Source organism: Diuraphis noxia, unplaced genomic scaffold (assembly GCF_037042655.1).
Source record: "Diuraphis noxia isolate RWA-SAM2 unplaced genomic scaffold, SU_Dnox_SAM2 contig0003, whole genome shotgun sequence".
Classification (NCBI taxonomy): domain Eukaryota; kingdom Metazoa; phylum Arthropoda; class Insecta; order Hemiptera; family Aphididae; genus Diuraphis; species Diuraphis noxia.
Window position 1 is genome coordinate 60,133,179 of NW_028301713.1, and position 27,156 is coordinate 60,160,334.

The window sequence follows — 27,156 nt, forward strand, 5'->3', positions numbered from 1 at the left end:
AAAAGTGTTGTTTATAAGGTTTTTTTTTACAATTTGTCTTTTTATTTGATTTTAACACTATTCTTTGGAATAATAATTATTTAAGTGGGTGGAAGAGATCGGTTTTATGTGACATACAAATACAGTCTAACAGGGGAAATATGACACAATATACCAGTGTTTTGGCCCGAAATATTGTTTATTTAATGTCTAATGATATTCCTTGTACAGTTGTACATGAGTATTAAGCACCAAAATATCATTAAATATCAATAGCTTTTATAATATATATATATATATAATTTAATTAAATAATTTTCTTATATAATTGTTATTTTATTTAAGTTTTTCATGGGTCAAAAATTTGAGAACAAATGTAACGTATGATCTAACTCTAAAATAAAATGGCCTATATATTGATAGGATAGTTAAATAAAAATAAAAAAAACTTAGTACATTCGGGATTATATTCCTAGCTAATTAATCAAGTATTAAGACAGTATTAAGTATAGGTATAATAAAATAAAATAATGCGTTACTTATTTGTGGTAGAATTTTTCATAGCGAACAAAATCAAAAACTAAACATTGTTTTTGAATTTGTATCAATAATAACATAAATATCAAAATAAAATAGTTTCAACTACCAATTATTTAGTATCATATCCCTTCACAAATTCATAGAAAAAAAACATTGTACTTTAATCAGTGTCACCATATGCCACTTTAAAAAAAATAATTGGATAAAAATCAAAGTCACCCATCCCATTATCCCATTTCAATCTGGTTTAGGTATGTTAAAATATTTAAAAAATATATTGTGTTTTTGTTTTTCATTGATTAACTAATGTGTCTCTTAATTGCACATTCTTATATCGCATTTAATTATTAGTTGAGTGTATGTAAACTATTATTTTCTCATTTATTAATCGATCAACCGCGAATTCCAAAATGTTGTTTTCGCTCAACGCACTGCAATCCTCCGCGTTCCATATATAAATGTATATATTATTTTCGTAGTATATTTTCTTCAAACATATACACAATTCCTGAACAAAAGACACGCACCCGTGTGTTAGTTATTAATATATTTTATAGGTAGGTAGCTGGAAATCCATCCATGAAAACGGGAACTCACAATGAGATAATAATAAAACATGATGGACATATTCGATTTACTTCGACAATCAATAGTATAATACTATGGTGTAGGTATTTATATATAAAATATAATAACATGTTTACTGTACAAATCGAATCGGAAGTCGCGTTCGTATATACATAGACAGTGCCTACTATTGTGGATTAAATCGGTTTCACCATTTCAAGAATTAATATTTTTTATTACATTATAATAATAGTCTTATCATCCCTTTTCCGGTATTGTATTTTCCGTTTGTGATTGACGTCGCGGTGAACAGATATATTATATACGTAAACAGTTAACAGTTTTTACCGGACTAAGTGCTGGAATTCAGAAATCAATAATAAATTATCTGATATAAACGTTAAGAATAAACTTTGTCTACAGTATAATAACTATTATTGCAGTAGCACAACGATAGTTTATTTTTATTGTGCTATAAAATAAGTAATAGGTATCAAGATCAACTATTAATCGTTAAAAATTAAACAGTTAACCTGTACGGCCCTAATAAAGTATAATACATATTATAATTTATATATTACATACATATGAACATTTTAAATACCTTTCACGCTTAATATTTGTTCTATTTGAGCATTAACATATCAGTTTAGACTTATTCACTTACATAAAATCGTGCTTATAGTGCGCTTACATACATTATACTGCATCATCTAATAATGACGTACGAAATAATATTGAATGTATATTTCTTATGAAAGTCAATCTTGAGTAATTTTTTTTACAAGTTACGTGCACGACGAAATGTCATTAATTATTATTATGTATTGGTGTAGACAGTTTTAAAAAATTAATACAAAAAATTATTATAAAAAATCGGATGCACCTAAATACCTATCATGTAGAAATGTAGAATCAATAGAACTTTAAAACCATGTATCAATGTGTTAAATCGCTGTAAAATAATAAACTTACTCGTGGTAGTTAATTTTTTAAATGAGGCGCCGAGTACACTTATATAAAATATAATTGTAGGTTACACGTAAATAAAATAAATATTAATACATATAATATGTCTGACTTCTACGTATAGTATACAAATCTCGTTACTAATAAATATTTAAAATAAGAACAGCTTAATATATTATTATACACTATAAACTATAATATACGCGTAATATACGTATAGTGAAGAGTTCGTACACTTTGGTCGTAATTAATTACGATTTAAAATATAATATATAGCATACATCAGGTTAGGTAGGTACCTATTATTATATTGTTGTTGCATAACAAACACACTTTTAAAGAGTGCAGCATTGTCCGTGGGAAAACAAAAACTCCGGGAAAAACAAACGCACATACATAATAAATTTATTACCGTACGCGTCGGATTCATCGGAGGTGTTTTTCTCGCTCGGTACCTCTGGCAGAGTTGTTTCCCCTACCTGCAGTGGTGGCGGTGGCGACCAATACGGCGAACGTCACTGCGGCGAGTTAACCAAAAGCGACAGTCCCGAATAGTGTCGTTGATGTACCCACACACACGCAGGACGTGCCGTCACCGCGTTTTGCGTCCATCGATTTTCGATATTATTTCATTTTTTATATTATTACAATATAGATTTGTTTGATTTTCGTTTGCAACCATCGAGTTATATTCGTATATTTATCAATTTATTGTCATCATATTATTATTATTACTATTATCACTCGCCCCATTTGTTAACGGGTTACGGGTAGCGTTTACGCGAGTAGTACGTATCATGGATGACCGTCATGTCTAAAAGAACCGTGTTTGTGTTTTACAGCGGACTTCCACACAAATGACAAGATGAAACGCAATTGGATCAGAACGGATCGATTGTGGTGCCTATTCTTGAGTGAGTACTAAACATTATACCTACATATTTTATTTTATTAACTTATTCTTATATTGAAAGACATTAGCTACAGCGTTAATTCGTTAAATGCCATATTAATTGTTATAATGCAAAAATATGTACTCATATGAGCTAAAATTGTGAGTACGTATGTTTACATAATTTTCTACATTTGCATAATAGTTACAAACAATAAAACTATAACATCATGTGTATTAATTGTATTATATAAAACTGCAGTTTACAACAGTTTTATATAAATAATACATACGTCATATTTTGGTACATTTTATATTTTTGAATTGAAATAAATGGCTTTAACGATTATAGACTTACCACATATTATGCGTTAATTATAACAAGCTTTATAAGCTCCATTACAAGTGATATATATAAATACTCTTATAACACCTATATATTAATATATATTTAATAATGCGTTTTAAGCAATATTAATGATTGAAATAAAATTCAAGTCAATTTAAAATTATCTCATTTGAATGATCAAAATCATTTATTATAATTTAATATTAATTATATAGTAATATAGTTTATAACTATTGTGTAAAAGCCAACGACCAATGATAATACTTATAATATGTTAGGAAAAAATAGGAATAAGTTTCAAAACTAAAAATTGTTTAAAAATAATATCATAATAACGAATGATGATAAATTATAATAATTTAGATATAATTTAAAAACTTAAAAAGAAATACAATATAAGACCAATACAAGAATAGATGTAACAATGCATGGCATATTGGTGTTCAAAGCCCCATCATTGGAGAGTTGATGAATAAGTATTTAAATGACGTATCATACGTGATATCATACGTATGGTATTAAAAGTATTATTTATTTCTAGAGAATTTAATCATCTACATAATGTATCCGTGTCATTGCACCTGCAGTTGGTCCACCATCATGGTATATATAATATAGATAGTAATTATTAGTTAACACTATAATAGACACTGACAGTTGTTTATAATTTTTTTATTTTTAGAACACTAAAAATATTATTGACTCAATAAATAAACTACAGTTTAAAATAAATTAATGTATCGTTTTTAATGCTTAATTGCAGTTACGTATGAATAGGTACTATTGAAATTCCTGAATACTCTTCTACGGACGTGTAAATTTTAATTAAACTAAAGTATTGTTTAACCATATTCAGCTACCAAAATTTGCTTTGTCAGACTAAACCTTTACCGCTGGTGATCAATCTATTATGACGTTAACTGTGGGCTGTTTCAACTTTCCAAACAGATTAGGATATTGCTGTTTATTTTTTTTCCATAAATACCATTTCACTCTGCATGTAAAAAATAAAAGCGGGTAAGTAAGTGGATGTCGCTTTGCTGAACTGTAGATTACAAGTGGGTTACTGTAATGGATGGTATTAAATTTGAATTCAATGATATAATATTATTTTATACGAAAAATGATTCTGAGTGGAAACGGTTTGTCAGTCTAGGATATGTTATACTATAATGTTATTATTAAAAAAAAATAATTTGGTAGATACCAATAAAATAAATTCCAAATTAATCAAATCAGATTCATTATTTATACCAGACTTATTCAAACGAATCAGTCATGCATAGTAGGTATATACAATTTATTATTGAATATTAATATAAGTCATTAATGACATCAACTAAATATTAGTTATAATATAAACTATAAAGTATACTCTAGATGTTTAGATATTTAAGTATCTGATCTGTGGAGCGGGTGCAGCAGCGGCTAAAGTGCGTGGAATTAGCACGGCCGCCTTCGAGACGGTGACTATGACCATTCTAAAAATGTACACACTTGTGCAATTAATACACACATAACACATGTACATAAAATACATTATTCTAAAAATATTTATTAGATATTAACTGTTTCAAATAGTTACAAAAAAAAAAAAAAAATTGATAGATAATACTGTAATAGTCACTTTACTGTGGGTCAGTGGCGATTTTAGAGTACGAACAGTGTGGCACAACGGCAATATGGATTTGACATACTCAGGCCAGTATTAACGAAATTGCTCGGGCAAACATAAAATTTTCCACTCTCCCCCCCCCCAAAAAAAAAAAAAATTAATTGTAATTCAAATGCTCATAAAAATTTAATTAGACTTTCTGGTAGAAATGTTTTATTTGATAAAAGTAGGCAAACTTATAAAGAATCTTGCATTGAATTTTCAAATTTTAGATTTAAAAAGATAAGTTCTTAAAAAATGTTAATTCAAAATAAATTGCAAATTTTCGTGATTTTTACGTTTTTTTTGTGAATATTCAAACTTTAAATGCTTTTAAAAAAATGTTGACTATGTATTTTTAATATTTTTTAACTATGGTTGTAACAATATATCAGGAGATTTGTATTAAATTTTGAAGCTTTTTTATCAAACGAATAAAATTTTACTGTCATTTATAAAAAAAAAAAAACTAAAAATGTCGAAAATTTCAAATGACTATAAATAACTTAAAAAGATTTGAAATATTTTGAAAATTTTATCAAGTATAGAAAATGTCAGTATCAAGATACAGTGAAAATTTAATGTGTACACAGTAATATGTTTGATAGTTACACTAATATTAAAACTCGATTTTTTTAAAAATTGATTTTGCGTAAAATTTCCTGTTTTCCTTAATTTTTTTTTTTTTTGTTTTTGCTGGTGCGTTTGAAAACTACTGGAAATTTTGAATTTGACCTCCTCAATGCACCAACTAGATTCACTTTCAACTGAAAAAGCTACTGAAGTGGAAAATCGAATCACTATTTTGACAATTTATCGTGTACACAGACATAAAAAAAAACTATATAAAAAACACACACATTATTGTAAAATCAATTCATTCATCGCTCCGCTTAGAATCTAAAATACAAAGTTGCTAATTATTTAAATAATATATATTATATATTTTATAGAATTTTATAATTTTTTTTTTTAAAGATGGACACATTAAACGCGTCGAGTTATAAACAACTTGACATTTTTCCTGTAATATTCCTTGACTCTTAAATTTAATAAGTAAAATAAAACCAAATATCATGTTTGTAAAATTATAACCGTTAATACACAATAATTTCAATTTAGTGCTATCATATTTCTATGTAAGATATCTAGTAAAAATATAAGTAAATAGTTAATAATATTTACTTGGGTGTGTCAGAAAATTTAAATAATTCATATATTATAGGTATGTATAGTTGAAGAATTAAATAAAATAAAATATAGTATTATATCATCTATATTTCATAATTACTTTTACAATTTACTGATTGATATCTTTAATTAACTATCTAATTAAATTCATCATAAATACGGTTTAACCCCTCAATTATATGTATAAAAAATTATATTTCATAATTTATTCATGGAATTTGACAATTAATTGACTTCATGTCCGCTTTTTTTTACTATTGGTATTTAAAATTCTTCATTGCCATTATTTTCTTTCCATAACTATAATTTTAAATAAATTCACAGTCATTATTTAAGTATCTACTGCAATTATTAATATTCGATTTAATGATATATCTGTTGTTTTTATGTCATTATTACAAATCGTTTTTGCTTACAACAATGGTTGATCTACACTGTCGTAACTTGTAACTTAACTATAGATCATAAAATATTAGCCTTTCTAAATATTTATGTTTGATGGATTTTGTTGAGAAATATTATTATCTGACATCCTCGATGTTCCCTCGATAGACATACATAATATATATTAAATATATATATAGGTACCTTTCTACCTACATACCAGCTGTAGTAATTCTGAATGACACGATTTTGCAGCGGTATAATGATTATACACCTGAGAGTCCTGAGATGTGTATAATACAAGAGAAGTAAAAAAAAAAAAAATTAAAACATTCAGTCAACGAAATAGTTGTTTTGATTCAATTGTAGGGTTGGGCTTAACATGTAACAGTATGGTATAATATAAAAACATACTTCTCAATTTTTTCCGCTTCCATGAATTACAATGTTGGCCCAAATGATCTTAATAATATAATGGTAATTCGACAAATTCGAACAGCGTCCGGTGTCTGTTGAACAAACAATTTACAGAAAAAAAATAGTAAATAATAACGATACGAATTGAATATTATAAGTAAGAATAAAAATAAAATAAAAGTAAATAGGTATAATGATAAAAGGCGGTACAAACACGAACAGAACACGTCGGAAATGCATCCAATTATCGGACACAATAGGAGAATTTTTTTATTTAATTTGTAAAAGTTGCATAGCGGACGCCACCGCGTCGACATCAATGTCAAGTCGGTCTGTCTGTCCATTTAGTCTGTTCGAATAAGCTTTCGAAAAACACAACAAAACACCTATTGAACAACATTGACCGCTGAAAATAATTACCATTTTAGCCGTTCAGACAGTTTTTCTCATTTTCTAATAATTGCTGTCCACGGCCACGTAACGGCTTAAAAAAGTTCTTTAATCGTATCATTAGTACCTGATATTTAACATCAAGTGTTCCAATTTGGATTTCATTAAAAAAATCGTAATAATTAACTTCAAATAAATGCAATAATACTTTTTAATATCTTATAATATACAGGATGTCCCGCGAGGATTTACCCATTGCGATATCTCACGAAATAATAGAGATATCAAAATTCATGTTCTGTAATAAGACTCACAGGGTAAGAACTACAATTATTTATTTTTTAAATTTATTTTAATGTTTTGGTAAAAAAGTTAAAAAATATATTTTTTTATTTAATTATTTCCAAAAAAATTGACTATAGCCATTTTGCAGGTTTTATTTTTCTGAAAATATTGACGTTTCAAAATTGTATTTTCATTAATTTCCTGATTTTTAATATTTTTTTTTGTTTTGAAGAAATAAAATATGATTATAACTAGACACATAAATTTCTGGTCAGGTGGCACTGCTGGGAGCCTTCCTCCTCTTGTTACTTTTTTCTTTTTTTTTTTTCAAATATTACTTATTACTCTGTCACCACACTTACTCATTATACACTTACATGTATAGATTGTAAATATACTTTATTTTTAATGAAAAAAAAAAAAAAAAAAACTAGACACATCGAAAGTGTTTTGCCGTCCGTACGAGAACATACGCGGCGGGGTGGGTCTTGATAACTCTACGGTGTTTAATAATTGACAATTTTTCTCGAAACTAAAAAAAATATTAAAAATTAGAGAATTTATGAAGATAAAACTTTAAAACGTCAGTATTTTCAGAAAAATAAAACCGACAAAATGTCTATAGTCAATTATTTTTAGAAATAAGTAATTGAATAAAAATATATATTTTTAAATTTTTAACCAAAACATTAAAATAAATTAAAATATGAAATAATAGTAATTATTATCCCTGTGAGTCTTATTACAAAACCAGAATTTTGATATCTCCATTATTTCGTGAGATATTGCAATAGGCAAATCCTCGAGGACACTCTGTTTATTATATGTTTTTGATACTATACATTAACCGATAAACCTACCGTGTGTCCGCAAAACAAGTTACACAAAGAAGTTAAACTGTTGCACATATACGCATAATACATGAGTTAAAAAATTCTAAGTTATTGGAATTTATAATCCAGCAGTTTAGTCTCATATCCCGCAAACAGAGTTTAAAAATACGCATAGTGTACATACTGAGTAATATAAGTAGGTAATTAAATTATAGAGTGACCCTATATTTGCAGGGAACACGTCATGATATATGTATAGTATGTATACATAACCGCAGTTTTATAATAAAGAAAAGTATACAATTTTTAGTTGTTAATAATTATTTCATCCCACTTATTACTAATTAAAACATTTTAAAAATACTGCATTAGGTAGATTATTGTAGGTTAAATATTAGATTTTTCAAACGAAAATAGTAAATATAATCATGAAATGATCAGTTTTTTTTTTCTGTGACTCCCTATCATCATGTTTAGATCATTTTATTATTTATGTTCTAACGGGAGAGTCAAAAAAAAAAAAAAAAATTAAAAAAATGTGGCTCACTATAACTTTCACACAAACACCACTAATCAATCATTTATATATTTTGTCTTGTATATTTTTATTGTGATCAAATTATCCAATCTACTGTAAGACACAATTTCTTTGTTTTATGCTGCAGTTTACATTTTCTAAAATCTAAAAATAAATAACGGTGTATTTACAACTAGGAATCAATTCAAACAAATCGCACGGTCGATTTTTGTGCATTTAAGTTGAATAAGTATGAAAAGAGCACAAATTAAAAAATGAAGAATACCTGGAGCATATAGCACCTGCATTGAGTTATGCATGCGACGGACGATCGTATGTCCGCAACACCGACTCAAGTGATCGCGACCTTGGCACGGTTGGTTTGTTTATATACAAATCCGATCGCATCCTTTCGATATATTATATCTGCGCACACACACACACACACACATATACGAACATATAGTTGACCAAGTGACATGCATCGTTGACTGGATTTTCATGTAGAATAATATATAAAATATATTCTCGCGTAAAAATCTGCAGTCAATTACAGTAATTATATTGAAATTTACGTTGCGGAATCAGTCGGTCGTGTGTTAAAAATAGTGTCTATATATCGTGCTCACCGACCGTCTAGCTATCGGGCTTTATCTGGTCCTTAGCATCTTCTTTCCACCAAGGTCGACGTTTAATAGCAGTTCGTCACAAACGCACGCACCATTGACTATAGATGTATAATTATTATAGTAAAGTCGTCGGTCCATTCCGATCCACGCAGCATATTCACCTATACGACATTACGGCTGTCCTACATTATGTGTATATACAATATATGTATATATATAGAAGATAGAAATGGATTACATCTGTGCCATACCTATTATACGAAAAATAATAATATTAATACCATTAACGAGCGTAAATGACGACTGCTTGATATATTTATGATATTAAACACCGTAGATCAGCAGGTAGTGATTTTGATAGAACTTCATGGCGTTGGAGGAAGAGGTGGAAGAGAATTTCGTAAATAAAATGTGAACAGTTTTTTTACTTTCTTGACGAACACTGCAGAAGTCTAAAACCTCTTACGTTTTATTTATTAAAGGTATAGGCTTCATTTAAATACATTATTAGTCTATAATGTTATATTAAATACACTGCCTAGCTATGGCATGGGTTTATATTATGTTTTTTTTTTTTTTTTTAATATCTAGATTTAGGTATGTGTTTAAAAAACTTAACTAGAAATCCTACTGAATTTCTGATATTGAATTGTTAAAGTGATGTTGTACTGTTGAGTATTTTGGACAGTGGATAATTATTAGTTAGCTGAGTATCTGTATGTTGATTTGTAAAGTCTCGAGTGTTTGGCACATGTGTCATACGATGTTCTTGCTGATCGGGTATGAGTGAGTCAAATGCAAGTGTCCTATTCTGATCTATTTATAATATTTAAATTATATAAAAAGGAACTAACCAAGTGCTAAGCGTGGGGAGGGGGAGTAATAAATCTCCCCTATCATCCACTTAAAGCCTCCACTCATAGACTCAAATGTAGGACCTTAGGGGTTAAGCCCCCAAAAAATTTCTAAATGTTGTTTTAAGCTTATCCAATATTATTTATGTTGGGTTTTAGCCCCCAAATCTCAAACACTATTTGCGCCTATGCCTCCACTTAACCTGTATCCAGACACGTTATAATTTAGTCTGATATAGTGCATACAGACTACATGATATTGTAACTATAGATTATAATGATACATGAATTGTGTTGGAGTGTGTGTTGGCTGTATCTACATATTATATGAGTATATAATACTATTGCGTGATATATGTATACCGTCGCCGGTGCATCTTCGATTTCACCGGGCAATAATAATAAGTAATAACAATAACAACAACAACATGTATAACCTACCTATATTTTTATTTTTATACAATATACCTATATATATATATATATATATATATATCACTGACCATGCCGGCCATCTCGTCACGAGTCATTAACTGTTCAATTAAACGCGGTCCAAATTAGATTAACGTGGAGTGAACTATTGGTTACTCAGCCAGGGGTAGAATCATTATTTTCTTGTCACCTGTAGAGACAATGAAAACAGAAATGATTTCACCGGTTTTCATTTTTTATTTTATTTTTTAATATTTATTTGTATACTTCATCCATTCATACTATATCAATGATGGGCAACGTATATTTTAACTGTATTATTCTTGTCAATTATTTGATTTCAGCCGTTCTCCGCGAACACTTTTCGATTGATCACTCAAAACACATTTGGTAAATGTACGGTGTATACCTAGTACCTACACACAAAACACTATGATCATTGTGTATAATAATAACAATAATAATAATAATGATAATAATATAATAAATGTTTGGTTGAACATTTTCTACACGGGTCCATCAATATAATCGGGTTATGGCAATGGTCGTTAATCACAAAATATAGTTAAATATACATTGAATATACACGCGTATTAAGACAGCAGTTATCGTGTGTACTTATGTTGTTACTGTTCTTTAGGTATATAAACCGATGAATCGGCTTCATTATTGAAAGCTTCAATTTAAATTACATTGTATATACACCCTTTTATACATTCGCTGTCTGTTTATAATTCATTGGAATTGAACCTTTAAAGTACGTTTCTTGTTCTCACAATGGTATATATATATATATATATATATATATATATATATATATGTGTGTGTGTGTGTGTGTGTGTGTGTGTGTGTGTCGATTTAGCGTCTACTAAATTTTCGATCAACTATTATACTTGATAATAGTAATTCGTAAATGTAACTGTAACTGTAATACTAGACTACAGAACTACGGTCATTATACATATAGAGCATATTGGCATCACTGTACAACTGTACAAGAAGTGTACAATTATACATCTAACCTTCAATGAAAATTCGTTTTTTATTTAAATACTTTCAAACTGTTTACAAAATAAAAACAATAAGTAATAAGCATAACAAAAGTATATAAAAAAAAAAACACGAATCATATTATGTAGAGGAGATAATTCAGTAACAAAACCTCAAAAACTTCTTTTATTTTTTCTCTTATTTTATAAATTATCTAGAACAGTTTTTTTTAGGTGACGGAGAATTTGTGGCAATGTGAGAGAAAACGTGTTTTTAATGAAGAGATTTGTGAGTTATTTAATTTAAAATTAAAACTTTTATAGAGCCTTTTAGCAAGTTCTTTTACGGTTTGTATATTTTAGTCGCTATATGGAGGTCTGTATTAATTTTTATGTACAATGGAGCACCAGTGATAAGCCTTAGGGTAATTGACTGAAAGGTTTGGTTAGGGTGAATGTTAGTGATGGGTTTAGCTGCACGGCTCCAAATGTAGATCCTGTATGACCATACTAGCCTGATGATTATTTTGAATAGATTATAGAAGTAATTTATCTTTAAGACTCTAGTTAGATTTAATTAGAGGCAGACGAGGGTGAGAGTTAAGTTGCTTTCGTTTTTGCTTGGTGTGGTTAAACCAAATTAATCTTTTATCCAAAGTGATTCCTACGTATTTGATAGACTAGTGAAGTGGAATTGGTTTGTCATTGAATTTTGGCGGGATACATTCCGTTTTGTTTAGGGAAAAGTTCATAAATGCGGATTTTTCGTCATTGATTTTAATTTCCAAGTTTTTGGATTAGGGTTGTATCTTATATTTAGGTGTATTTGTAGATTATAAGATGTGAGATCGACATTTTTATTTGACGTGAATATTGGTGAGTCGTCACTCGTCAGCAAATGAGACGATGAAAATTTATTCGGAAATAGACAACACAAAATCCGATTATAGTCAGCGAAATCCGTCGAAACGGCTGGAATAAAAAGTTTGATCTGTTGACCTCAATCTGTAGCATAACAATTCAATTTTTCAGACAATAATACGGTAAACTAAAAAACTCGTTTTTTTCGATACGAATATCATATATATTATATAGCCATATAAAGAAAGGATTGAGCGGGAGGTTTTGCATGTAGGTATGTAATAAATAATAAAATTATGACTGCGGCTGAGTATAGGTTCCTATATGTTATATTATATTGTAGCGTTTACATTGTAACATTAATTCGTTTTAGTAAATTTCTTGTCTGCAGGCCAGATAAAATATTCGTCCACGGGGTAGCCACTTGCTGACCCTTGTACCTATAGTATACGATCGAAAACAAATATTATATAACACCGTAATATTTAGTAAGTATATTAAATACTATGATTAGAATGACTTCCATATTTGTACCATATGGTAAAAATTATATAAACCAAAACTATAGAAATATAATAACATTTAACACACTGTGGTGAAAAATTTCTGTACGTCCGTAATGATATATTATAATATTGTGTGTGAACGCTGAGCCGGTGTAATATAATATGATTTATATGCTTATAGTATATTACACGTAATAAACTATTTTATACGTATTAATGTATTATTATAAAATTATAATAAATATAAGCACATAAAGTATAATATCTATATAGAACAAGACGTATCTATGGGTTTTCTATCGATTTATTGTACGTTCCATCGTTTAGATCATAATTTATTGCGACGGTTCGATTAGGTATTTACTATTTTTTTTTTGCTCATGGCCGCCGATATCAAATACACCTACTTATATGTATAATATATTATAAATTATAGTACTTCCCAGCAATGACGGTCTTCATGTTTTCTATATATAAAACAATATTTCACTATGTGAAGGAGCCTCTACCTAAAGATACGATTTTCGATCGCAAACCTTACGTCGTCGAGTCATTGCCCGACTGCTGCATCGGTGTAATAATAATAATAATAATGATAATAATAATATGAAGAAGTGCATTCAGCGGATTGTCGAAATAATAATAATGCAATATATTGTATGGGTATAATACGTATTATTATTACTATTATTGAAGGATAGGAACGCGAGTATAATCGCGACACGTGAGGCGTGGAATATATTATATACATTACATACATATAGCCAGCTTAATATACATATATATATATATATATATATATATATAGATCCCGATTTACATGAAACACGATACACACAGCCATCCAACCCAGTCAAAATATAAACGCGGGGTGGGCCCATATTTTATATTATGCATTGTTTATTATTATTATTATTATGTTACAACATACCTGCACATATTATATTATTTATTATTTGACGAGACATTGGCGGCACATGATCGTCTTCTGTGCCCGCTGCCCGCGCCAAGTAGGAGGTTGAATATTATCAATTTTTTGTTTTGCTCCGTGTATTTGTTTGTTTGTTTGTTTATTTTTTTTGTTTTTTACCAAGTGAAAGTTGCTACGATGGCAGCGGTATATTAATTGTGACCGCCTTCTAGGAGTTATCGCACAATGCGGCGGCGGTGGCGGTATAATATGAAACACGTCGCGTCGTCTGCGGCATTCGCGCACACGAATGTAAACCGGAATTATTGTTTTCGGCGCAAAAAAAAAAAAAAAACGTAAATATAATAAAATGTATGATATTTTATAAATTATTAGGTATATTTTGTTATTATATTATGCAATTATTGCGCAACGCAATCCACCTACCGGCTATTTGTTTTCCGCAATCAATGTTTCACGTTTGTACTGCGTTTGCCGATTCGCCCACGTGCTTGGTGTAGGTACCCGTACCCGGTTACTGGTTCAACGCTCAATATGTGGCTCGGTTACACATTGTCATCACTGCAGGGCCGGATCGAAAAAATTAGGCCCACCGAGTTTTTGTGCTTTATCAGCCCATTTACAAACTTAATATCAACAACGCCTACAACCATATACTATGGTCTATGCAAGTCCAACACTACTTAGACTCCATTTTTAATTAAAAACTCTTAACACATTTTAAGTCAGCAGCCTCAAGACTTGAACGGCCCAAAATTGTCACGGCCCACCAGGTTTTATTCGGCAACTCACTGGCCCAATCCAGCCCAGGTCGTTAGCCGGTGTTATTTTGATTTTCTTCATTCGGCGATAGTACGTGCGGCGTATGTACGACGAAATTCGGGCTTATTTTATGAAATATAACATCGTTAAATTATTTTAACTGTAATGTAGTAGGTGAAGTATAACAGACGTAACTGATACCTTCCCATACACGGCAATGGCATGGTAAATTGAAAATGATTTCAAAGATTTTGGTTTCTCAGAAAAAATTAAACACTGGTTCCACGAGAGTTCTGGTTGTTCAATTTTTAAAAAGTGTCGTTTCATTTTTGGTTAGGTTTAGGCAGTCTCCATGTATAGCAGTCGGTGTATTCATTTCATACTAAGTAAAGGCCAGGTAAATTGAGAATTTTTCATGCTTAATTTTTTCAAAATAATTCTATGTATCATTGTATCCATATTATTGGTAAATCTGATATTTCAAAAACAATACATTTTAAAAACTATATAGGTTTGCAGTGTTGTAATTTAACACGATGAACTATTATCACAAATATTTCGTATAAATTTCAATTTCAATTTATTAATTTTTTTCGTTAAACATACAAAACGCAGTAATGCCATACTTCATTGCTAATATGTACATACGCGGTCACCGAATTTCGCGGGTCAGTGTACGAAACAAGTCATAATGTGCAGTTATATCCAACTATAGTGTAATAGTGTGTAACTATGGTAACATATTCGTACAATAAAATAGGTACATCATGTGAGGCCGCTGTTTTTACACTATATAATAGGTAGGTAGTATATAGATATGCGTGGTCATACATAAACGCGTCTATTCAAAACGTATATACTTACCGTAACGTGTTTCTAAAAAACCAACTATTTTACCATTTGTATACGTTTAAAAAAATCACATGCTTGTGATCACGGGTATATCACAGTGTGTCTATAATAATGTTAAATTTTGTGGGTAATAATATGAAACGCAAGGAAAGGAAACACGCCTGGACTATTCAATTGTGTATTAATATAATATTTGTACAGACGTACCAATGTCTCCAAATACAAATGCAATATATACCCATTATAATATATAATATAAAATGTAGTACCTGTCTGCTTATTTATATGTTAGGTAATAGGTATATATATAAACTTTTAACGAATGCATTGTATTGATTCGAGCATACACGTGTTGACGTAGAATAAACTAAATTATTCACGATATACACTAACCTATCTATATTTTAATTCTACATATATATATATTATATATTATGATATTCTCGAAAAGAATGTTGCGTAAGTGTATTACAAACTAATTTTTTTTTATTTAAATTTAAAAATCACACACAGAAATGAATGAGTAATTCAAAAATTATACCTGAAACATAATAATATATATTATATATAATACAAATCATGTCCATTGTTACCCTAAATAAAAAAATGCATATTTGAGATATAAATCGCATAATATTATTAGGTATTCATAAAGGTATAAGATAATAGTGAGATAAGTTTAGCAACTTAATTACTATATAAAGATGAAAAACTTGAATACAAAATAATTGTATAAAAATGGAAAAACGGAAATGCTGTTTAAATGTCTGTCCTTGATAAGAAATAAGAATTCAATATTTGCTATTTATAATGATTCATAAAAATCGTATTCAAAATGTATGATATATATCGGTCAAAATAATTAATTACTCTACCTGTAGGTTATTATTAGTACTAAACCTTCAATCGTATATAATGACTTTTATTCCATCGTACGGTTTGGTGATTTTGTTTATGTTGTAGGAGATTTTTTATGATGTAGAACAATATCATAATATATTAATACTATAATTTGTAAGATGAGTTAAATTGTATTGAATATTTGAAGGATATAAATATACATAAATACAACCTTGAGGGTTCATTTTTAAGAATAGTACAATTCGATCTATTTTATGTACAGCCTTTTTAAGTTACTGCATTTGTGGGTAAATCAAAGAATAATATTTGTGTGTATAATTTCAAATTTGTAATTTATTCTTGATGCTATTGTACTGTGGCACTAAATAGCTACTCATATTCCACGCAAGATAACATGTTATTTTACCACTCTATAATAGATATTTTGTGTTTGTTCTCACATCCTGTACTGATTGAGATGTAATTATGGGATAATGGTTTGGAAAACAGGTTTCAATTCACAGGTATATTTAGGTAATATAATTATGTAATATATATATATATATATATATGATAAATCTTTATAATATTGAGTTGAAAACGAATTTCCAGCTCTTTTCATATATTTTTCCATATTGGTTAAGGTTTTTGTGAATTTTCACTTATTTTTAAGTTTGGTTAAGATTTTAATACTATATATACCATTATACCTTATACCTAATAAATGAGTTTTCAAAAAAATATAATAATAATGTTATTTCTCAAAGATCAAACATATATTTGAAATTTGCAAGTATGCAAATAAACTTTGGTTATAATTGCAAATATTACATTTAATATATATATAAACCATAAACCTGTATAACATTCAAAATAATAATTGTATTAATAGGTAGTATATAGTTTATATTTAGTAAATTTAGTGTCAAAGGTTAAAAAAGTGAAATTTTAAAGTAAAAATATGTTTAATGTGTTTATATTATATACAATATTAATAACCAAAAAATCATATTTATTCTAAATTCAATTTTGTTTATTAATAATTATCAAAATGTTCTTTAAAAAAATAAATCTAATTTATACTATACTTATAATATTATTACTAACAGCATAATATGTCTATTGTTTGTTTTTAATATAATTTACGACTTACGTTATACTATGTGTATATATTTCACTTAGAAGTTACAACTATTGTACAAAACTAATGGGCTATTGAAAAAAATTATTATATTTATGAAGAAATAACTTATTGTATAATAATATATAACACAGTATATGATATTATTAAATTTATTTCTGAATATTGTGTGTCTAAGTCTAATGTTATTTAGGAAATCTTTATCATGGAATTGATTGATTGTAAAATAAACCATATTATATTTATTATTTGTAGAGTAGGTATTTTTTAGTTTATTAAAACGAACTATTATGCAAAAACATAACGTTTTATTTTTTGAAATTATTTATAATTCGTTAAAAAAATAAAGCTTGAAAATTATATAAGTAACTACCATTGTACTCATATATTATATTGGGTTTTTTTTCAGTTCTTGCAGTCTCTCGAATAACAGGATCTACTTCAAAGAACATCAACCAGGTAATCATATTGTTTTTTTTTTTTTTTTTTTTTTTTATTTAGAAATACGCATCAACTACCAGGGTTATTGGCGTTTAAGATATACATGTTACAGTTTAATTATATTTACATAATGATACTAGAGTATAAAGAAAAAAAGTATATAAGATAAATAATATGATATCAATAAATATATAGTTATATTTTTTGTAGAAGGTTCGTTTCTTTGAGAAGTTCTAGGAGTGAAGATGTTCTTTCCGTGTTTGGTGCTAGTATTTCACATAGGTTGTTGGGGAGCATGAGTTTTTCTCTGGCATCTTTTGTGAGGAGGCATTCTGTTAGAAGGTGTTTGACAGTAGTCACGGTGTTGCATGAGGTGTATATAGGTTGTTCTTTTTTGCTCATTAGATGTTCATGAGTGTAACGTGTGTGGCCAATTCGTAATCTGTTGAGTACGATTTGATGTCTACGCGGGAGTGATGTGTTAGGCAACCAAGGGAGGGAATCATATTGTTTGTTTTGGTTAGGTATATGCATTATTATTAAATACCTATAAGTATTAACGTTTGAAATTATTAATATGCATGCATGGGTAAATAATATTACAATCGTCACTCAGTTTAATATATACTGATTTTGATTTGCTATAATATTTCTTAATTAATCAAATACTTTGGTAGATATATTATATTTAGTCAAAACCGAATATTAGCTTACAGTTTTTTTTATTCTAGTTTATTCTATTTTATAATATCATTAACATATTTGATAATATCAGTAGTTATTCAATAAATTTTTTTTTGCTCATCCAAAAATTGAATGTTAACATATAATTGTTTGAGTTTTTTGGGTTTGGTCCAATGCTTTCTCCTGTAGATTTCGGTATGGGGGATTATGTTGTATGTTAAGCGTTTATTCGTGTACACTGTGTACAGTCTGCAATCCGTTTCAGTTAAGTGTTCGTTTGTACAACTCGTATTGCATATGCTGGAGGTTGTTTTATTTCCACCATTGTTGTTATTTCTGTTGATATTCGAATTAAGATCATAGATTTTACATTACGAGATATTCTAAAAACATGTTTATATTATTATCTTTATAATTATGACTGGAATCCATGTAGTGTTTTTTTCACCGTATTTAAAAATAATAAGAAATAAGAATATCACAGACAAAAATCTATGTATGTCATAATATGAAGAGATCTAGAATATAAATATACACGAGTATGTGTTCTGTGTTAATGTAACATTAGTGAAATTGTATAAAAATTGAAACTAAAAGCGGCATGTGTTTAAAGTAACCAACAAATAATTAAGGCATAAAAAATGAACAGTTAATAAAGTGAATATTGCAAACCACATATATTTTATTAAGAACCTATCCACTATTTGTATCATATAATAATACGTACTTATAGCAATGTGTTCAGTTTTTTTTTAATTGGAATTAACTGAAATAGATTTTGTATATATTTAGTAAAACAAAAAAAAATGATGAATTGACTATTATGTAATAAAAATAAATTATTAATCACTCATACTTTTATCAAAACATTTATAGTTAGAAATGTTGACCGCGAGTTCAAATTTAAATTGCCGATCATTGTTTTAAATTAATACAAAAAAACTTTCTAATAATAAAGCGTAAAATATGGCTCAATATTTTTAATTAGTTCAATAGTAACAATAGTACACCCTTTGTTTGAATAATTCCAAATTTCCCTACAAATCATAATAATTTCTAAGTGAATAATAATTGTTTAGCAAATATTCAAAGTTGCAATATGCTTATAACGTGATATAACATTCAAGTTACTTACTGTTACTATATAGCTTCTCACAATAGTCATCACTCATCACACAACTGCTTAAAAATAACAATAATAAATAATGTTTGTTTCAATTAGGTAAATGTTTAATATGCTAAAATTCTATGGATTTTATGTATCTCATAAAAACTAAAATACAAAAATAATAGGAAATAATTATTCCATGAAACATAATCACCAAATATACTTATAAAACTGTTATTCTTCATATTTATTTAAGATACTATTTCTATGACCTAACTTGATAAATCATAATATTTATAAATATATTGATTATAGATTTAAAAAATGTATCATTAATAAAGATCTAAATTATTTAATATGTATATACCTACCTATTTTATTTACATATCTTGCTGTATTGATATTATTATAATAATACGAATATACATATTTGTATATTATAAATAATTATTGATAATTTGTGTAATGTGGTCAAAATATCAATGGCCTGGTTGTATGAAAAATAACATATAAAGTAGGTAATTATGTCTCTATATCAGGTACTTAATTTGGAAATGACTTTGTAGTAAACACTTCTCTTTATTTTTTAATCTTTGTAAATATTTTTAAACTGCAGTAACCTACTTATCTTAGACCTCGATTACAAAGTTTACGATGTACCTACATCGCATTAACCTGCAACACAACCACAACTCACATTCTCCAATTAGAATATAGTATTATTAGATTACTCTTCATATGATTTTTTATTATTTGATGTTTCGATTTAAGTATCATCTAAACAAAATGTACATTATAATAATACAATGGTCAATGAAAAAGTTACGCAAATTGTATTTATTTTGTTAAACATTAAAGGATTAAACATCATCATTGTTTTGACTTATTGAGAAATAATACGTATATTAATAAAACAAAATTATACACTTAAACTTGTGTAATGGGAACTTTCCATAGATGTTTTCAGGCAATGTTTTTATGAGCAGTAAATATGGAATGAATTCTTAGTTTTTACATTTATTTTATAATTATAAATGTAAGGTTAATAATGAAATTATAAGTAAAGCTGAAAGTTAATTTTAAGTTATAAATTATAATGATTAAAATTATTAAAATTAAACTTTTTAGACAGGTTTAAGGTATTGTTTTTAATAACATATTCATTAGATGACATATTGTCAAACCCATCAATTGAGAATTTCTTATACGAAATATATGATCCTTACCATATAGATAATAAATGTTATGCATTATTACATACCTATTCACCTATGCATTAATTTGTTTTTAGATATCAGTTAATAGTTATAATTATAATATAATGTATGTATCTAACTTTGTGATATGTATGGTAAATGGTACAATCATATTTGAATATATCATAATTCAAATATAGTTTCTTAAAGATATCATAATATATTATTATGATTTATGATTAATTATTAGAAGTTTAATATTAAAAAAATTCAAGTGAAACAAACTCTGCATGAAATATTCCCAGTATCTATGCAACAATATTTCTAATAGTTAATATAGATATCTATAATAATTTTGATTATTATTATACTTGAGTATAGGGTACAATCAATCAATCTCAAACTCAAAATTAGATTATATTAGAAGTCTAAAAATCATAAGAACCTACAATTTAAAATCATTATGGCTATAATACGTTATAATAATGATAACGATAGATTTGCGCACGTAGGAAGGTGAAGGTTAATAAATATTTCACATTGAGTTTTATGATATTATTTATAGGAAGTTTCATTTTAATAATAAATACATAAACCTAATTTAAATAATATTTATAACAAAGGAACTTTTTTCAACAAGAAATAGGATCGATTGAATAAATTAAAGATTAATAATTTAGTCCTGTACCTACCAACCTAATTTATTATTAAAATTATTCAGTATAAAATAGTTTTTGTAAACAAAAGCTTTTTATTATCTATTGTTTTGAAATAATTGAAAAATTTTATGTTAAAAACAATAATAGTAATAATAAAATAATAAAATAATAACAATTGAAATACAATCATAATGAATAACTGTTATTGCTGTAAATATGTAAAGATTTCTCGTCATTAAAACAATTTCTTCAGTGGATGAAAATTAAAAAGCATATACTCATATTGTATCTCCTATAGTTGTGATGTATTATAAATATAACAGAAGTCAGAAAGTATTTAATTACAATCTTAAAAAATTTTAAAATTCCTATAATCGTAATAAACCGGCAAACATGAATTTCGTAATCTATATATCTTGCCAAGTGGCCTACAGTATCGTGCATGAAAAAAAATTATTCCTTGAAGTTACGGAGTTAACAGTTACTACTGTTTAAAAAATTCCAATATATATTATTTTTTTTTGAAGTATAGGCGAAGAATTATTGTTTACATATTATATCTTATGGATATGAACCTGCGGGATGCACGCTTCCACTAATGAATAATGACAAAATCAAACTAATAATTAAATTTTTACAAGTTATATACCTGTATATATATAATATCTGTATTATTATACAATTAAACTAATATTTTCAACGTAGGAATGATAATCTAATTTTAATGCGAATACTATTGTCGAAATCTTTGTTTTACCTTTCCTAAATTTTAATAGAAAAAACTAATGTGAACATTATAGCTAGGTATTAGTAATTTATTTTTACATTAGTAATACAGTAGGTTGAACTAATTTTTACCAAAAATATGAATTGCTTATTATATCATAATATAAATAGTATAAATAATATTACTATTATTATTATTCTTTGTATCTAAATCTAATGCATTTATAATAATTATGTTAATACCATTTACATATTCGAATATATGAATTTATATTAAACTGAACAAGACAGTTATGACATAATTTTGTACACACGTTTTGATAAAAATGTACGAAAATATTGTCGTGCAAAATAATAATTTTTCATCATACGATTTTCTTATTTTGTTATAATTTAAAAACGAATAACCAAAATAAAAATTTGAAATTTTCATTAAATGTTTATATAAATATTTTCTATATATAGTAGGATTTTAAAAATATTTTGACTTTTTGAGCTATTCATAAACATTAAATTTTTTTTTCCCTATAAATATCGGTTAAAAAGCTCGATGTTTAAGCTGGAGTTGTTCTTTTAACAATTTAATAATACTGAAAATACATAGTTAAGTAACTTTTTTGTAAAAGCGTTTGAATTTAAAATTTGGATAAATTTAGATATTAATTGAATAAAAAAAAAAAACATTAAAATTAATTTTATGCTATTGCCTCGCAGTTTTATACCACGTACATAAATAATGTTCATGCCCTATGTTCTTTCCTACAGTAAGTATGACGATATTAACTCAAAAGTTAATAACAATAATAATACAATATTTATAACAGTTAAATTAAAAAATATTCTTTAAATAATAAAATACAAAATGTTTTCGACTAAAATGAATTCAACTTACTTACCTACCTGCCGTAAAGCGATAAGAAAAATAATGTACAACAGTATATTTAATAACATATAGGCAGACGCTAGACCGCCTTCTCTGTGAATCGTGTATAATAATAATATATTGTAATATGTATATTATTGTATAAGACATATTATGTCTGAAGTATATTATTATTGTATCTACCTACAATAATCATATATTTGTATATTTACCAGACGTCCAATGAGTGAAGTTACATATATAGCGTAATCCATTTAAGTGGTTACACCAATAAATTATCTCGAAAAGTATTTCCTTTTTTTAAATTTTTTTTTTAAGCTTTTAGATTTATGCTTTTCTAAAACCGTATAATATTTAAATTTTTTTCACCCTTATATCTATTGGTGAAACCACTGTCAACTTTAAATTTTCAAAAGGTAACATATAATTAAAATATCATGAATTAATAAAACAATTTTATTCATGAATTTATGTGTTAACATTTTTATTTTTCGTTGATTAATTTGTGAGTACAGCTCCTCTAAGTATTGGTGGTTCATACTATTTTTCCAATGATTGTAAAGACCAGGAGCTAGTGATAAATTCGATATCGCTGAATCCAAGGTAACAAATTAAATAACAATTAATTAAAGATTACTATTGTACTTTGAACTTTAATCATTTATTAACTTATCGACTAATTGGATTTATTTTATTATTAATTAGTGTACCTATCCACTGAAATGGATCACCCTGTATGATAACGATATCCACGTATTTCCGTTTAGAAACGATGCAGACGTTCCGTGCCGTCCGAGACACGTTGTACCTATATCCGACGATGATTGCGTTATATTGCACCCGTATAATACAGTGGGTGGGCGGGCAGGCGATCGACGCTGACACGTCCGGGTCCGCCGCGTTAACGACACGGTCGGGGATTTTTCTTACCATCGGCGCAAACGTGCGAACCGCCGAGTTAGACAATATAATAATACACACCATTATTATTATTATTATTATTATTACACAAGTTAGGCAGGAATGGGATATAATATTATTATTATTATTATAGTCGCACGCCCGACGATCGCGGAACAACCACTTCAACTCGCCAACAATTTTCCGTTATAGGTGTCTATTATCATCGTCTTAAACAACGCGCGTGGATATAATAATATTATTATATACGTAGTTATATACGTATTAATGTATTATTGTAATACACTATTATGACCTAGTCGTAATCACTCGTCGTCACCTGTTGCGCAAAAGGGTTATTTAACAATTAAATAGGTACCTGGAACCCAAACTACATATTTTTTATTTACCCAGTTATAGGTATACCAAATTGTATTGTTTTTGTTATATATATATATGTCTTTCTACGTGGTTGAATTTTTTTCGTAACTGGTAACGTAAAACGTATATAAATTTATGTACATTAACGATAAATAAACGCACGGCGCCGCGCCGTCTCGTAGAGTCTTAGATATTTTATACGTCTATCACCATCCACCTGTCTTGTATGCGTGTTGCATTTCATATCTACGTATTGCTAAGCCCACTATATTTGTGCCTATGGGTTGCATAGTGCATACCATAATTTGTAGACGAAATTCCCCAGGTCATTATTTTTGATAAAGCTATAAAACTTATAGCTTATAATGTATGTAGTAGTGGACACGGGTTTTGATTTAGACGTAATAATAATATAATATTATATTAACTGCGGACGTGATGTCAATATATAAATTATAATTTATTTTATACAGTTTGAGTCTTGTACTTTCTGAGTGGTGAGATGAATGGCATATAAGTGCGTGTTATATCAAACTAGGAAATACTTAAGCTGTTTTTCAAAAATAGTTGTCAGATAACTTTTATCATTTTTAAAAGAAAAAGAAAAAATTTGCTCACTAATTATTTTATAACTGGTAAGAATTACGTCTGCATATTCAAATCATTTATTATACGACTCATACGAGGTTAGCTTATACCATCTGTGGTTCTTAACATTTTTCGAATGACGGAAAACTTAACATTTTATAAGATGTTTGCGGAACACAGCCATAAAATATAACAGTATTTAAATACATTTTTAAATTTTATAATACATTATAAAATAAAGAAAATTTAAAAAAAATTAAAGAACGGAGTGTTTAAATGTCATATTATGACGACTTAATTTCGCTGATGTCATTGTAGGTACTATTAGAAAGCTTTTCCCCACAAACCACGCAAAGGGAAATTTGACAGTCATTTTCATCAACATAAGTGAACCAAAAATTTAAATAATCACTGCAATACTGTCTACTAACCTTTTTATTTTTTCTCATTATTGAGAGTATCATCAATGGTATTTTTTCTATTTGTACTTACAAATCAGCTCTAAAAATAGTTATTGTTTAGAAATTTGTCCATTTTGTTATTAAAATAGTCGTTACATAGTAGTTACATTCTACACAATTACCTAGGTATATATGTTTTTTATTTTTATGTTTTATAAGTCAAAATATTAAAACAATAAAATTTACTTTGCTGATTTAAACATTTTGGTGAAGCATTTATACGAAGACCATGGAACACTGATTAAGAACCACTGTCTAACTGACATTTACTTTTTAATTTTCAAAATAAAGATATACCCATCTTGGAGCAAAGTCCTAGTGGTCTTCTTCAGGGGGGTTACGTTTAAGTTAAACGGATGTTTAAAACCGGTTTGTAATTCATAATTTTTACTGTATGTGAGTACGTTACATACTTTAATGTATTATAATTTGTAATGTATATGATAGTGGTGTTAGTAACGACTTTAGTGACCAATTTTTTAGATTAAACTAATTCAAAACGTACACGGAACTTGCAATTTCTTATTAATACCCGAACGGAACCAAACCTATTCAAATGGTATGTTTTATATTGAATCCGAATTATACTAAACATTATTTGTCAATTAAATTATGATATAAATTCAAAAAGTATAATATTCACCCTAAAAATGATTTCATTTTACTTTTGTGGTATTATAGTTATACTCCGTAAAATTTATTGTAAACTTTTATTTCATTGGTTACGATTTTTGAACAAATATTTTTGCATATTTTAGAATATTTCTGGAGTTAAAAAATATGCTATTTACTTTCTTTACCATAACCATATTATATTAGAACGTTTTGTAAACTGTGGGAGACAAATACCAATTTAATTTTTAACTTAGAAGAGATGAATATAATACATATATATATATATATATATATATATATATATATATATATATATATATATATAGGAGCTATGTGAGTATGGCGCAGTTGCGGCGTCGAAGATCTCGGGCGTTCGTTATTGCACGATTGCTGCAGCCTGCAGGTTGTGTTTGTGTTCGTTTATTCGTTTTTATTTTTTATTTTTGCCAAGTCTATACAATAACGGGTGAAAACGGCACCGTGACGTAGGTCGCACACGGCACATTGTGTACAATGTCTTATACGACCTATCATATAGGAACACCGCAGCGGGCTTATTTTTACTTCCTGTTGACCTACCGCGCGAACCGTCGAGTTGATTTTCGGTCCCGATACGGCACGGCACGACGCGATGAGCACCCCCTCCTCCCCTCGGATCGTCTCTTGTGGACGTCGCGTCGTCGCGGCGTATTTTAATAATAATAATACGTACGTAATATTATGTACAGCATATCACATAATATGCGTATG

The 27,156-nt window shown here is 27.9% G+C and overlaps 1 protein-coding gene across 1 annotated transcript in view; it reads left to right on the top strand.

Annotated features, from left to right (window-relative positions):
* Window positions 1-27,156, top strand: part of LOC107169476 (chitin-binding domain protein thawb) — a 59,861-nt gene that overhangs the window by 20,166 nt on the left and 12,539 nt on the right. The window contains exons 2-3 of the mRNA XM_089222872.1: window positions 2,898-2,969; window positions 18,174-18,223. Of these exons, the coding sequence (XP_089078998.1) occupies window positions 2,921-2,969; window positions 18,174-18,223 (99 nt within the window). The 5' untranslated portion in view covers window positions 2,898-2,920. The remainder of the gene's footprint in view (window positions 1-2,897; window positions 2,970-18,173; window positions 18,224-27,156) is intronic.